General features: G+C 41.5%; 1 protein-coding gene across 1 annotated transcript in view; it reads left to right on the top strand.

Annotated features, from left to right (window-relative positions):
• The window catches only part of LOC131427848 (lachesin-like), a 230,169-nt gene that overhangs the window by 94,639 nt on the left and 118,235 nt on the right, over positions 1-17,295 (top strand). The window contains exon 3 of the mRNA XM_058591392.1: positions 13,660-13,766. Within this exon, the coding sequence (XP_058447375.1) occupies positions 13,660-13,766 (107 nt within the window). The remainder of the gene's footprint in view (positions 1-13,659; positions 13,767-17,295) is intronic.

Below are 17,295 nucleotides of genomic sequence, written 5' to 3'. Positions count from 1 at the left end.
TTCATCCCGTATTCTCGTAACATAAGACCGAAATTAGGTTGAATCACCATTTTCAGTATCAACCTTAATTGAATTACAATTGTATCCTTTTCTCTTACGTTTTCGCCGTTTCCCGGCAGAGTCCGCTGAACGGTTGGCCATGAGTGTGTAAGTATTTACGGACGATAGGTTCGTGTTATGACCCCGTTGCTTGGGGAAGTGTTCGAGGGAATACGAGAGACACGCTAAATACCATCACAAACACCCCAGCGTCGTTGTGCAGTGACGACGGAAGGATATACAGTCTATTATACAGGGACAATAACGCTCATCCCGATCATCCCGAGTGAAATGGCTAGCCGACAGACAAATATACTATCCCGTTGAGGTTCCGGAAAAATGACTGGAAGGAGTGATTTGGGAAAACCAGCCAATACGTTTCTGCTCTGATTTCTAGTTCTGATTGTCTCATACCGCGTTTCGGGAGTCTAACAATCGACCGTCGCGTACCGTTTTTCCAATTATATTTCCATTTGCTGCACTAGTTTGCTGTTGTTTCAATGAAGTGACTTCATTGCTCCATAAGATGAAGGTGCTTTGTTATACATTTCTTGGATGGTAGCTCCAAACCTTTTTTTTCTATCGAACTACTGAAGCATTAGCCTCATTTCTGAAACATTTAATGGCGCTTGTAACACCTCGAAGAAGTCACAAAAAAAGTGACGCCTTGAGTAATTGCTTCTACTTACATCCAGAGCAGAGCCAAAACCAGTTATTGTGAAAGCCCTCAATTTCATCAATGCATTGACGAAAGAAAATCAATTCGCACATTCACGTCACCGGATCCGATCCACACGGAACCGTCATCAACATCACGATGTTTGCTCCCATTTTTTTTGTCATTCTTTCTCCCGTACAACGAGGTCCATTATTCCCATTCAGTCGAACTTTCGTCCTGCTTTCTGTATTTCCATATTTCGATTTCCTGCTGTCAAGATATGTCAAGAAGAAAAACTTCCGCTCGCAGTTTTCTACGAGCGAGTTCCATTGGCTCAAACCTGGCTACGTAGGTAGCGGCATTTGTGTCTGTGAGTGTTCGTGTGCGCAGCCCCCGAGTTAGCTTCAGCTTCAGGAGTTGTGTGATGAATAAGTCCCGAGTAAAATACGGTTCTGTTCGTGTTATACCTTGAACGTCACATGTATCAACCATTCACCTGTGAAATAAGTGAAAGTGTCCAGTGCAGTTGCGAGCTGCCAGGAAGCATCTTCTCCTGGCCGAAAAGCGCACGTTCGCCGGAATTTCCTTTCATAAACGATCTTGGAAATACACGGCACAGTGTATAAAAAATCTTTTTCGGTCTTGGCAGGAAAGCTGCCAATATATTCATGGAAATAGTGAACTCAATGCATGTATATTAATGAATTGATGCTAATAGAAATTGTGCGACTTTTTGCCCGTGTATGGAATTGATGGAGATTCCAACAGGTTTTCAGGTACGAAACGTTATATCTGATCACTATCACTGAACTAAACTGCATAAATAAACTGTTTCTGGTATAAAAGTAGATCCTCAAAAAACTACGCAAAGATCTCAATCAATAACATCGCAATCATTCCGGCGCTTTTCTAACATTTCAATACCACTTTTGTAGAACGATTTATCTTTTGCATCAAAATAGGCCTAATTTCAGCGATAACCTTTTCATTCGTGCGAAATTTCTTACCGACGAGCATTATTTCATGTCCAGTAGTCGCTGGGAGCCAAATCTGGCGAATACGGTGGATGTGGGAGCAATTCGAAGTTCAATTCATGTGGTTTTGCCATTGTTTTGATTGGCTTGTGACACGGTGCGTTGTCTTGATGAAACAAATTTTTTTTCTACATATGCGGTCGTTTCTTTGCAATTCCAGCATCCGAACGTTCCAATAACACTATATAATATTCAATGTTAATGGAATTTCCATTCTAAAGATAGTCGATAAATCTTACACCACGCACATCCCAAAATACCGAGGTCATAACCATTCCAACCGAATGTTGTGCTTTCGTGCGATTAGGACGAGGTTCACCAGTTATGAATCCATGTTTCATCCATTGTCACATATTGACGCTAAAATGTCAGTTTGTTTTGGCCAAACACTGCTCAGAATCATCAGCACGTTCTAGTTTTTGGTCAACAGTGAGAAAATGCGGCATTCACTTTGGGCAGAGCTTTCTCATAGAGCCCATGCAATATAAAGCCAACACGTTCTTTTGGAATCTTTACGATGTCAGCTAACCCACGCAGCTTCACTTTGCTATCATTCAAACCGATTTTGTGAACCTTTTTTTTTGTTTTCTGCAGTTACCGCGTCATTTAGACGTTAACTGCGTTCTGCATCATCGGTGTCTCTACGACCACGTTTGAAGTCAGCAAACCAACATTTTATTGTTGTTTTAGATGGAGCCATTGCTTCACTTGAATGGTATTATTTCCCATCAAGAAGCAGTGTAAAATTATAACACGAAATTGTTTTTGATCCATTGTTCTGAAAATAACATAAGTAGCGTCACTCTTAGCACAATAACTTACAAAGTAATGATTAGAATATCATGAAATTTTCACATTTTCTAAAGGTTAGTATTAACTGAAAAAATGTGACCCTCTAATAAAACTAGCGCTATCTATGCGTTAGGCTCTGAACTTTTCAGCCCATATGTCATCTGACACGCTTAAAGACTGCTCCAGAAAGTATGGACGCAACCAAAAACCGCTGCCAATTCGCAATGGTTCAGAATCTGTTAATTTTTATGACTGCGTCCTGTTGTTTACACTCTTCTCTAACCACTTGTGCAGTTGTTTATTCGTTTTCATTAGTTTTTTTTGAAATGCGTGGACTTTCAGCAGAACAACGTCGAAAATTGTGCACAAATGGTGCACAGAACGCGAACTGTCACTGAGCAAGATAGCAAAAATGGAAGGAGTAAGTGAAAAAACCGTGCGAAATGCAATCAGGAAGTTCGGTGAGCATAACATCTTTGAGGATAAACCGAAAACGGGTCGAAAAAAAGGTCCCCCCTAACCCTCAGTTGGATAAACGTATACTGAAGGCGTTCGAGCAAAAGAATGAGGTTTCAGTTCGGGATGTGGCCAAAAAAGTGGGCACTTCGAAGTCAAATGTTCTTCGTGCTAAAGAACGTTTGAATCTTCGAACCTGTAAGAAGCAGAAACAACCAAAACGTAGTTCGAAACAAGAAGCATCGATCAGGCCGAGGGTTCGAAAGCTGTACAATACGATTCTTGTTGGAAATTTGAACTGCATAATCATGGACGACGAAACCTACGTGAAACTCGATTACAAATCCTTGCCGGGACCACAATATTATACGGTGCGAGAAGGGCAAGTGTTAAACCAGTCCGAGACATCGATTGAAGTCGAAAAATTTGGTAAGCAAGCTATGGTCTGGCAAGCAATTTGTAGCTGCGGTAAGATTTCGAAACCCTTCATCACCACTGCTTCAATGAACAGCGAAATATACATCAAGGAATGTTTACAAAAACGACTTTTAGCCATGATTCGAAGCCACAAGGATCCTGTTGCCTTCTGGCGAGATCTTGCTTCTTGCCACTACTCGAAATCAACGGTAGAATGGTATACTATCAAAAATGTCACTTTCGTCCCAAAAGACATGAATCCACCTAATTGCCCACAACTTCGACCAATTGAGGAATTTTGGGCATTAACGAAGGCACATCTTAGGAAACCTGTCTCGGCAGCCGGAATCATTCAAAAGTTCGAAAAAGATTGGAAAAAAGTGTCAAAACTTGTCGCCAAGAAGTCTATACGGAATTTAATGAGGAACGTTCGCAAGAAGGTGCGCCAGCTAAGTAGCAAATGTTGAGAATAATATTCTGTTGTTGTAGTCTAATATTAGCAGTATATCGAATAAAATTTAAATATCTAACACTTGTGAATTATTTACACCGAAATCAAAGTGCGTCCATACTTTCTTGGACAGTCTTTAATTGCCAACGTCACTCTCTTCTCTACAAAACTAACGTCTGCAGGGAGCATTAGAAGAATTTCAATTCTCATTCCTTCATCGATGTATTGAACATCTGTGACGCTTGGCTATAAAGAGTGACTAAAATATAACAAATCGAAGTAATTACATATCAGAACCTCTTTGGAAACCAAAACTACTACAAACTCGAGCACCAACAGGTAAAAGCTATTGTGAAATCTTTTTCTGTCATTTTCGATGCTCATAGCTTCGGTTGAATACCGACACTGTATACTATGGGATTCACACTAAAAACAGTAAATGACTGAAAGGTCAAATGAAAGAAAGAACACAATTTCGAAACTACGGTTCCGCTTATGTCATTGACTGCACTTGGATTTCGTTCTCATAGTTTGCAAGCGAAGCTGAGAGTAACGTTAATTTCTCGTCATTTTCGTCTATTTTCTGTCAATGACAATGACTTTTATTAGCTATGGTCCTGTTTACCATGTTGTAAAGCCTCTCTCCCAACAAAATTATTCTCTCGCTCTACGTGCGCACTATTTAGTTGTGACAATATTTCGTACACCGCATCAAATTATGTTCAGCTGCTCTTGACTTTGTACACTGGTCCGTACTATAGTGTTCAATCATTTCGATGTGAACATTTCAAATGTGCCTAACAGCCAATGACAGATTCTGATTGTTTACATTCTATTGCAATTTTTTCTGCGTTTTTATTCAAATGTTCGTTAAGTATCTGATACTGATACCAAAATGAACATTTTTCAACACAAAGAGTTAGGCAGTAAGCGTGAAAATTTATGATTTGCTAACAGAAGAGAAAATATTTACCCTTTTGAGAAAAAAAGATTTGGGTGAATAATGTCAGAGACATAACTGAATGACGCGAATACGAATAAAAGTGACATACTTTTTTCGCACATCCGTATATCGTTTTTATGATTTCTAAAATATAAGTTATTGATTTCCACTCGCCAAGCATGGGCAAAAAGTATTTATAATTACTTCGAAAATTCATGAGTTCTTTTATAAGATGGTGCATAGTTGTAATAAGCTAAGTGCAGTATTGTCATAATTACAAAGGTTTTGATATGTACCGAAAAATGAACAATTCCGTAAAAGGTGAGCTTTCTGGTTATAAATTGAATGACTAAAATGACCGTCTTTTTTATTTAAAAGATATTTTTTATGCAGGCCTATTTGCGTACAAGTTTTACGTGGCCGATTGAGCTGAGTTTTTAAATATTTTTTTTTGTATTGGATCTCGTTGACACCTTTTACTAGGGGGAGAGGAGCTTCCATTTCCCTCCTGCGAGGTTTGAAGGGCAGTTTGTTCATGGTTCGTCTCGTCATCCATTGACGCATCGGTGGTATTGTTGTTGATTTCGTTGGCTTATCGTAGTGAACAGCTTTTTGGCAATATTAACATGTGGTCATCTGATTGTCATAGGTAACAAGTGATTTGCACGGGATTTTTGTATCCTGACCGAAAGTTACATAAGAAGGTATAGGCCTCTTCAAGCACATGCGTAACAAACGTACGCCATTTAGAATACCGAGGAAAAAGTTCTTCCACTTATCTTTTTCGATAGAGAGAATCTCTCCGTATTGGGACATAGTTTTACGAATATAAGAATCGATGACGCTCGAGGGAAGATCATGCACACGCACTACTTCTATATATACTGGGATGTTGTACCTAATGTTTTCGTGCTCCACATACTGCACATTGTTATTGTCTTTTGCGATTTGAGTTGCATCCAACTCTTTATAAAACTGGATGTAAACAACATTATTTGTCTTATTGCATTGAAGTAAATGCACACGTTTAATGTCAAGATGCATTTGCTCCTTAAGCAAACCTTCAAGCTCTCGTATCGAAGTTCGAATTTTGCACTGCTTGAAGTCAACAATAATTGTATTCTTTCGTGTCGGCGGTAGCTTTTGTTCGTTTGGTTCACTCATTTTCGAGGTCGTTCAATTGTTCACTACACAAAACTGTACTTGGTTTCTTCCGTCCCGAACGTAAGTGGTTTTGTTTTATCGACTGACTTGGATGAGATGTGAAAGCGAAGAGTCTACTTCATATAAGTCAATTAAAAATATTAATGGTTTATAACCATGGTACGTGTCCGTTTAACGACCAAACAAAACATGTCGTAAGCGCAATGCACTCAATCACTGAAAATATTCCGTATTTCTATGTGTCGGTTTTGCACGATACGCTTTGTAAGATGATTCGTCCAATTCTTGCGGTTGCAATTTGGCGTGCCTAATTTAAGCACTGAATTTCACCCAATGCTCGTTCATACCAAACATTTTATAAAACTTCATTTTGGAGTTATTTGTGGTTATCTCATGCTACTGAAAATTTTATCATAAATTTCTGACCATATTTCCGAAGAAAATGAGACAAAATTATGTTGTCAAAATTCTTGATGATTTATCCTTTAGCCTGATAACGATCAATCACTGTGTTTTTTTAACGAGAATGTAGCTATATCTACCATCAAAATAATAGTTTCGGTAGGACTCGTGAAAAAAACACATAAACAGCGAACTTTTCATTGTGGATCAACAAAAGATACATTCGTGGAATAAATTATCGCGTACACCGACAATAGTGTAAGCATTTCTCACAAACAACAAATCTGCACCTCCGCCCACCCTCAATCAACCACGATATTCGTCAGGTTAGGGGTAAATGACATCACGAGGCGACAAAGCACTAAACTAGGAAAGTTTTTTTTTTCCTTCCTTCGTGGAAAGTTCATGCTTATTGAGTTGAAGGTTTTTTTCTTCTGGTGTGCGACCGAATACAATGTGTTTTGAACCAAGCAGAAGTTCGACCTGGTGGCCCGAGAAGCTTTTATCAATTTTTTTGCATTAAAAGGGTTGTCGGAATATGTGAATTTTCGACTGGTTCCGAAGCAAGAAATAAGGGAGAAGCATAACAAACGATGCCATGCGTGCTTAATTTGGAAAAATATGTGACCGAAAGTAAGTGAAAAAGTGAAATGGGAAACTGAGCAGCAGCAGCAGCAGCATAACAGGAAAGGCGGATGTTTTCGATGTTTTGGAAATAGTACCATCACGCAGTGGATCCCGAAATATACGGTAAAGTTGCATAAAATATGGGCCGGGAACATATTCCGGAAGAAGGAGGTTGCATTTATTTCCATACAAAAAGGGATCACTGGAATAAAAAAGAGGCTCATCGGAAATGAAGCTCTAAATTATGAGAAGCTGATCCGATAGTAGAAACTTGAACGCAAATGCACTCGAAGCAAGTACTCTTCAAGGCTTATGTAACAAACCGAAGTGCAATCAATGAACTTGAGCAAATCAAGCAGCCATAAATTAGTTAATCTGTACACATTCCATCTGAAAAATTTTCGTCTCGCACTAGGAATGATCTCACTTTCGAATCCGTTGGCAAAACAACTATTAATCAGCACCGGAGTAAGCTCATCCCTAAAACTTCCCTGGCGATTGTGTATCCCCATTAATCCACGATCAGTAATTTAAGTTTCCCTCTGCAAGACGGTTCGGCTTCAGCTACTTTTCCAATTTTTGCCCGTTTATCATTCTCAACCTGCTGAAGTAATCTTTCCTCTTCCTTCGTTCCTAGGAAACTTGCCTCCGGCCTGCCACGGCGAAATGATGAGAAGATCCATGTATGAGCAGAATTAAAAAAAATATACAACGTGACTGGCATGAATCATCTCTATCGAAATGAAAATATGTACTACACTAACAATCATTTCGGGACGCAATCTTCGTCCGAATGGTCGGGCGGAAGTACCGGAGCACTGGGTGGCAATCGCCACGGAAAGTCGGTTGGTGCGAGAAAACAAAAAAAAACATCGTGTATTGTTCATCAGAAATGGCTACATTTGGGCAAAACATCAATGGTGCTTTTCACTTATTATAGGATAATCACAGGAGCTCATCTATTACAGTTCTTCGGTTCTGGGGTTCTTATGGTTGATCATGTTAAATACTTCGTGGTTGTTCTTGATACACATTCTTGAAAAATCTTAAACTCAGATACATTCATTGGATCAACACAACTATTATTGGACCAATTTTAGCAATATGGATGTCCTGTATGGTGGCAGAAAGGAGAAGTTGCAAAATTTCAGTTAAAGCTAAATCATCTCCAAAGAATGATCCTAATGGCGATGACAGGAGCATTCACGACTACTCCTACTGCTGCTCTAGAGGTGCTACTATACATTAAACCACTATATGTGTTCCTAAACCAAAGAATATAATCTTGTGCATACCGTCTTAATGGGACAGGGCTTTGGAGACCCTTTAGACACTCGCTTGTGATCTCAAATGGTTACTTGGGACGAATATTTACTCACTCGTAAAGACTTAACTCTCACATGCAGTTTTCCTTTCAAAACATTCAATGTGAGAGTTCTTTGTCGGATGGTCGTTCTGGTGCTGGTGTTTACTGTCGTGAAATGAAACTAGAGCAGTTTCGTTCACTTAGAACAGGGTGCGCCATGTAACTTTTTTTTAAACATGCAATAAAACACAAACGGTTCATCCGATTTAAAAATTTATTTTTTCATAATCAAGTACAATCCTTCCGGTTAATTGTGGAATATAATTTCATTCAAATGGCCACCTCGGCTGGCCTTGCAGTACGCCATGCGGTCGGTCCAGTTTTTTAGTACATTTTCGATTGTATGCAGCTTTATTTCAGCTATGGCTGCCCGAATGTTGTCCTTCAATGCTTGAATTGTCTCTGGCTCATCCACATAACACTTATCTTTGACAGCCCCCCGAAGATAATAGTCTAACGGCGTCAAACCATAGCTCCGAGGCGGCCAAACGACATCCGAATTTCGACTGATAATTCGATCTTCGAAGACTGTGCGCAGAAGATAGATCGTAGTATTAGCTGTGTGTCACGGAGCGCCATCTTGTTGGCACCAAATAGTGTCCAAGTCTCCCTCTTCAAGTAACGGAAAGTGTGGGATACAATCGGCACTTCAGCAGAGAATCTGTGATAAATGAACTTATTTTTGTTCTGACAGACACAGCACTTCATAGAATCTGATATGTAACTGTCCCACATTGACGCAACTACATATCCGGGTGTTTGGTTCTCCATTCATGGTTGAATCTGTGTATGGGGAGATAAAATTGTAGAATATTCTATCGTTTCTCACCACACGGGCTAAAGTCAGAGGGGTTCATAGTTTTTTCTGGAGTGAATGAATCCTTTTTGTTTCAACCTTAAAAGGTTTTAGCAGATTGTTTGTCATTCCTTATAGGGTGCCGAATTAAATTCTGCTCATAAATACTGCGAATCGTTCAGCATTCTTCCGGGAGAATCATTCTTTCCTTTATGAATTCGATATATGAAACTCTTCCGAGAATGCAGAATAGTGTCGCTGTTGTAAAATCTTCAAATCCTCTCGGGGGTTTATTTTTGTTTATTTGTTTATTTTGTTAAATTTCGTCCATCTGACCAACATGGTCTTAATGGAACTGTCTAATTATAAAAACGAACAAACAGCAAGAATAAATACATAGTGGTCAAGTAATAAAATTAAAATTACGGACGGACTGATAGTAGACGCCGACGGAAGCGCTGCGCTGCACAGCTTGGAAACGTGCACTCCACACTTCTTGATAGGGACTCCAGACAACGAAAGCAAATCCAAGCAGCGAGCGAATCAAGGAACAATACAAGGTCTTGAAACATAGCGGATCACGGAACCCACTCGATATCTTGAACATGAATCCAAGTTGACGATTCGCTTTGTCGATCGTACTTGAGAAGTGCCGAACGTATGTAAGACTTTCATCCAACACGACACCAAAGTCCTTGACGTGGTCGACATGTTGAAGCGAGGTCCCAGCGATGTTATGATCAAATGGAACTTCAGTTCTGGTCCTTCGAAAGCTAATTACAGAACATTTGGTGACACACAATACCATCATATTACGTTCGCACCAGTCTTTGTAGATGTACAGGAGGCTCTGCAGTTCTCGGCAATCAGCTTGGTTACGAATGACGTGATAAATTTTGACATCATCTGCGAAAAACAATTTTCCTCCACGCTGTAGAACAAAAGCTGCATCATTGACGAATGGTGAGAAGAGCAATGGACCCGGTGTGCTGCCCTGCGAACTCCTGAACAGTTGGAAAAGTAGTCAGAAGAACTATTTCCAATGCAGACAGATAATTCTCGTTGCACCAGGTACGATCTTAGCCAGCCGCAAGTTTAGAGAGCAGAATGTCATGGTTGACTTTGTCGAATGCAGCTTTTAGATCCGTGTAGATCACATCCACTGCAGTTTTTTGCATATTTAATCCATGCAGAACGATGTAAAGCTAATGAGATTAGTCTCAAAAGAACGACCCCATGCTGGTACGGACTAATGTATTGTCTGCAAGATGCAAAGAGTTTCCCAGGATACGACCGAATGCTGCATGATGAGCTTCAAATCCGCGGCTTCGATGTAGTAGCACTGACGAAACTTTGTTGGACGGGACAGAAGGTGTGGAAAAGTGGGCATCGAGCGGCTACCTTCTACCAGAGCTGTGGGACAACCAGCGTTCTAGGAACGGGATTTGTAGTGTTGGGCAAGATGCGCCAGCGCGTGATTGGGTGGCAGCCAATCAGTGATAGGATGTGCGTATTGAAGATCAAGGGTCGTTTCTTCAATTACAGCATCATCAATGTACACTACCCACATGAGACAAGACCCGATGACGAGAAGGAAGCATTTTACCCGCAGCTGGAACGAACCTACGACAGCTGTCCACGGCGGGATGTAATACTTGTCATCGGCGACATGAATGCTCAAGTAGGCCGGGAGGCAATGTACAGGCCTGTGATTGGGCTGGAGAGCCTGCACGAGGTAACAAACGACAACGGCCAACGATGCGTGAACTTTGCAGCCTCCCGAGGAATGGTAGTCCGAAGCACTTTCTTCCCCCGCAAAGATATCCACAAAGCCACCTGGAGATCACCTGATCAACATACGGAAAATCAAATCGCCCACGTTCTCATCGACGGGCGATTCTTCTCCGACGTCATCAATGTCCGCACCTACCGAAGTGCCAACATTGATTCTGACCACTACCTTGTTGCAGTTTGTATGCGCTCAAAACTATCGACGGTGCACAACACTCGTCGCACAGGAACGCCGGGATTCAATCTCGAGCAGTTACGTAGCGTCCGTACTGCAGAGGAATACGCGCAAAATCTGGAGCAAGTGCTACCAACGGAAGAGCAGCTTGGCGCGGCGACTCTTGAAGACTGCTGGAGGAACATAAGGTCCGCCGTGAGCAGTACTGCTGAAACCGTTCTAGGTACGATGTTATCGAATCGAGGAAATGACTGGTTTGACGGTGAATGTCAGCAGTTGGTCGAAGAGAAGAATGTAGCAAGTGCGAGGATGCTGCAACACCGCACGAGAGCGAACGAGGAACGATACAGACAGGCACGGAACAGACAGAACATGGTTTTCCAGAGGAAAAAGCGCCGCCAGGAAGACCAAGATCGCGAAGCGATGGAAAAGCTGTACCGCGCAAATGATACACGAAAATTCTATGAGAAGGTGAACCGCTCACGTAGAGGCTTCACGCCACAAGCCGAAATGTGCAGAGATACCAGTGGTAACCTTCTCACGAACGAACGTGAGGTGATCGACATGTGGAAGCAGTACCTGATCTGACGGAGATAAGTGAGTAGGCAAGCTGAGGAATAACAAAGCTGCGGGCAATGACCAGTTACCAGGCGAGCTGCTCAAACATGGTGGAGAGGCACTGGCCAGAGCGCTGCACTGGATGATTTCTAAGATTTGAGAGGAGGAGATTCTACCGCAGGAATGGATGGATGGAGTGGTATGTCCCGTCTACAAAAAGGGGGATAAGCTAGACTGTTGCAATTACCGTGCAATCACATTGCTGGACGCCGCTGGACAAAATACTCTCCCAAATCCTTTGCTGTCGTCTATCACCAATAGCTAAGGAATTCGTAGGGCCGTACCAAGCGGGATTTACTGGAGCCCGCGCCACTACGGATCACATATTCGCGATAAGACTGTACTCCAGAAGTGTCGTGAATACAACGTACCCACGCATCACCTATTCCTTGACTTCAAAGCGGCATACGACACAATCGATCGGGAACAGATATGGCAGATCATGCACGAATATGGTTTCCCGGATAAACTGACGCGATTGGTCAAAGCAACGATGGATAGAGTGATGTGCTACGTCCGAGTATCTGGGATGCTCTCGAGTCCCTTTGAATCTCGGAGAGGACTACGGCAAGGTGATGGACTCTCTTGTCTTAGCGTTGCACATAAAATATGTGGGAACCTTCCTGGACCGAAAACCGAATACCGGTGAAACTAAAATAAGTTTACTCGAGATTATCGACTATCAAAATTTGCAAACCCGATAAACCCGATTAATTAATATGAAGTTTTTAAACTAATCACCCTGTATTTCCTTAACCGGAAGTCGGATCTGTTTGAAAAACAAGTAGTTTTTATGGGACTTTAAGACCTTTGATTTGAATAGTAGATGGACGAAATCGGTTCAGCCATCTACGAGAAAAATGATTGACATTATTTTAATTTCATTACATATATCATCAACCAGAATTCGGATCCAAATGAAATTCAGAAACCTTATATGGGAGTATAGGACTGTTCATATGAGAATCAGAAATCAATTAAGCCATCTTGATCAAAATCGGTTCAGTCATCTCTGAGATCTCGACCTCTTTGTTGACAACACAAACACACAAACATTTTTTCAGTTCGTCGAGCTGAATCGATTGGCCTCGGGCCTCGAAAAAATTTCTAAAGTTAGAGCGAATTTTATACTTATTTTTTATATTAATGAAAAAGGTGAAATGGATCGAATTAATTTGTACTTTTAATAATAAATTGAAAATTAACATTGTAGCTCCATTTCAATATTGTACAATCAATACATGTATGAAAATCACATTCCTTTCGAATAGAAATGTCTCGCAAATCTACTTTCCGTGTAAAGGTAAAACCGTAGATAGCCACCAGCACTCAGGCAGACCAGCCGCACCGCAGAGAAGAAAAAACTTCCTGCGCTTCCGTCTCCTTGCCCAGTTGCTAGGTAATGAAAGATAATTTGGCTTAACGGATCTTGGCTTTTCCAACTACCGGTTGCGGGGGATTGCGTGTGCAGAGCATCCAACTCTTCTGTCTTCCTCGGACGATGTTGGCTTGATTGTCAGTCACGAAAGTACGTGAGCAGCGCGATGCTCCCGCTGCAATTCACCGGGGGGAAAGTTGAGACTAGACTTGCGCTTATAGCCAATGGCGGCGGGTGCCAAACCCTACCGTAAGGGCTTCCCGCGGATTGGAGGGTGAAAATTCTGCGAACATAAACTCTATTGTACGGTTGTTTCACTTCTGTCAATATCTGTTATTTCACGTTTAATGAAAAAGACAGACAAACTTCATTGAATTCCTGATGAATGACGGCAAAGGGAATAGTAGGGTAGGGCAGCGCGGTGTCTCGGTTCGTCTGCTTCCTGGAAAAGGGTTCGTCGAGTTCGAAGGAAATATCTCATGTGAAAAATTGAATTCTGCTCAAACGTAATTTAATTTACACATTCTTTTTCTCTGGTTTTTCTCTTTCCAGCGGTCTTGGAAGATCCGGAGTTCACGGATGTCATTGAAAACATCACCGTCCCGGCGGGGAGGAATGTGAAACTGGCCTGCTCGGTGAAGAACTTGGGTTCCTATAAGGTAAGTTAGGGGCAGCTTAGGCTAATTGCGTAAGCACTGATTCGCTAATTTATCTGACAAAGTAGGGTAAATGTAGAAACATGTATCTCAGCTATTTTTTTTTTGCTTTTAACTCATAGCCTTTTGAAGAATTGCAACGAGAAAAGTTGGCTCGTGAAGGTCGGACACCAGTGATCCTTACTCGATAGGGGCCCGGAAACTTCATTGTGAGAGGTCACTTCAGACGACCAATGATTTTGGGAGTGGTATTTATAGGCCGCGTTCGTATGTGAAATGCCCCGGTAGTAACAACAGTCCAGGTTATCGTTTTTTTTTATCGATTAGACATACGAGATCTTCAGTCAGCGCGTCTGGTAGCTCTTCCTCTTTCCAGAATTTGGCACGGATGCTTTTATTAATGATTTCTAACCAAATGAAGCTCCTTAGCTAAATTCTCTACTTCAGTTGATCGATCTTATTTTTCACCGTTTCACGAGCAGGTGCCGGAAACTGTTCGGCAGCCGTGGAGTTCCAAGTCGGGCTTCAGAGCCGCCCCCTTATGCTGCATATCCGTTGAAGCGCTCGTTGAAAGCGAGCTTTCAATAGTCCAAAATTCCGTTTTTGGTGCCTGAATATATTTCCGTTGGCAGATATCGATGTTTCATTCCGGCGCAATCTCGATATTCTAGTTCATACTTCTTCATCTAGAAGACCTTATTCATCTGTTTTGTAAGCATCGTTTCACGATCTTCTTGTAAATTACCTTACTTTCGGTGCAGACGTTCAGTTCCTTTCATTCGACACAGGAGAATCCTTTGCGAACAGTTTATTGTCTATTGTTCATTGTGGAGCAGGGAAAAGCCCAGTGGAGCTAGTTTAGCTAAAACTTTCTCTCCAACAGGCATAAAACCTACTCATCTATTGCATCAACAGATTACAATGATCCAAATGATGCATAATACATAATAACTTAAAACTAAAGCTTAGAAATTATACAATTATTTTAATTACAAGAACCTATCGAGACAGATAACTGAGAAACAGCTTTTTTAGAGCATTACGAGATTGATGAAGGTCAAATACATTGGAGCAATTATTAAATAGGAGGCACATACTAGTCAAAGGTTCGTAATAACCGTAGTTAGTTCTAGATGAGAGTATTTTACGAAATGGGTGGAAACGAAGTGTGCGACGATGAATATCTAAGTGTAATAATTGTAGAAGATCTGAACAGTCCATAAGAGCTTGTAGTAAATCTGCGACAAAAATGACCTTACATACGTCACGTCGAACAGATAGCAAATCCAGGTCAATCAGCTTGCGACGATCTTCGTAGCTCGGAAGGTTTAATGGGTAAAAGCAAAGCCGTGGTATTACATTCCTGTAGTGGAATTTGACTTTCTGTTTCAACAGACTTCGCGGCCAATTCAGAGTGTACAGAACCATTGCATGGCTGGTGCTTCGATTCTACTGACACTACGAATCCTTCCAAGTCGGGGCTACGACAACTGGTTTGTAAGACCAGTGCCCTATGCATTTAGCCGCAGCAATCTTGGGAGCGGAATCGGATTTACTCGAAAAACAAAGATCCAGTATTTTATTGTTTTCATTCGTCACGTGGTTGAATTGGCGCAACAGATTTGTGCTGTGACGATCAAGCAAACTGATACTGCCAGCATGAAAAGATGACTGCGAAGGATCCGCGAAAAGAAAGCCGTTCGAAGCTGGTTGCCATTTTAGATTGGGAAAGTTATAATCCCCAACGATTAATATTTCGTCAACAGGGCAAGCGTAAGAGCATATCTCTTCGAGGGACAAAAGATGGGCATCGATCAACGGCAGGTCACGAGTACGGTCCGGCGGAAAATGAACCGCACAGAAAAAAGATGAATAACTAGCCAACTTAATTTGTACCCATACCTGTTCAATGCAACTACCACTGGTACATTGGATTAGTTGTGCTTTTAGACGACGATGAACAGAAACAAGTACGCCGCCACCAGTACTTTTCGCACTGTTGCTGGAACTACGATCCGTTCGGAAAACTTCATAGTTTTCACCGAGGACTTGCACAGACAGGGTGCAATCGTTAAGCCAGGTCTCCGTAAAAGCTATCACGTCGAAACATTCATCCGAGCAAGCCAACAAATACTCATCAATGCATGCATTCATACCACCAACGTTTTGGTAGTATATCCGGATACTCGAAAGACATGACTGAGTCGCCATAGAGCTGGAAGCGGTTAAAATTTCAGTGCTTGAAACATCCAGAACGGGAGCGTACTTGCCTATAACATCGATTTGGAAGACCTCGTCCCCACTCCCACACACAGGACTGGGACGGCTGACGAACGCTGACTGCAGTGGCTCGACTGTAGCGGAGGGATCAGAGGCTTCCATAATACCAGTGGCGCTGCATCCCAGTGATCGTTGATCTGGTGACAAGCTGGAAGCGGGAAACAAATCAGCGATGGAATGATCCGACAAAAATGTATACTTTCCGAAATTGGAGCCTTGGGAGACCTCATCACCATTACCACCCACAGGACCGGGACGGCTGACGAACGCTGGCTGCAGTGGCTCGACTGTGGTGGTGGGATCAGAGGCATCCATAATTTCACTTTCGACGCGTCCCAGTACACCGAAACCTCCATTTACGAACTAAACGGGGGTTCGTAAAAAAAGGTAATTCGTAAAAAAAGTTTACGTTATTTGGGATTTGGTTCGTAAAAAAAGTTTACGTTATTTGGAATTTACTTCGTAAAAAAAGTTTTGTGTGATTATTGTGGAAACCGCGCATCATATGGTTATTTTCGGAACGGATGTGAAGAGTAAGTGCAAGAAAATGATGTTTGGACTCTTTTCAAAATCCAAGATGGCGGCTTCCGGTTCATTGAGATTGCTTAAAACCCCTAACAATATGGGTATCTTCGGAACGGAATCGATGAGTAGATGTCGGAAAACGATGTTTGAAGTGGTTCTGAAATCCAAGATGGCGACTTCCGGTTTGTTGATATTCCTTGAAAACCCTTACAATATGGGTATTTTCGGAACGGGGTTAATGAGTAGATTTTTGCGATATTATTGTATACACAATATTCGAATTTCATACAGTAAATATATGGAAAAACAGTATAAAAACATTTAAAAACTCTCGCACTTAAAAAACACAACAAGCTTAAGCCAGCAGAGTTGCCAAGAGTTGTATAGTATAAAGATAGTATATACACGGAACCGCAAAGCAACCTAATTTTATGTACATTCCACCCAATTTGGGGGTTCCGTACAATAACCTATTTTTTGGTAAAGTGGCTCTAGGTAGTTTCCGTAAGGCACGTGGAAAAACCTGTTTTAATCCACCTAGTGGTGTAATGATGCCTTTCTCATGTATAATATTGTTGTATTCTATTCAAAAATTTTTTCTTCGATTTTGAAAGAAACCAAGAGATTGTTTGTGCATTAACTAGTACAACATACAGAATAAAACAGAGCATTGATTGCATAGGTCATCCTTAAGAAAATGAAGTGGGTTCACTATTCTATGCACTTC

The sequence above is a fragment of the Malaya genurostris genome, chromosome 2, assembly GCF_030247185.1.
Source record: "Malaya genurostris strain Urasoe2022 chromosome 2, Malgen_1.1, whole genome shotgun sequence".
In the NCBI taxonomy this organism is placed as follows: Eukaryota; Metazoa; Arthropoda; class Insecta; order Diptera; family Culicidae; genus Malaya; species Malaya genurostris.
This window is presented reverse-complemented; position numbering and strand designations above follow the sequence as displayed.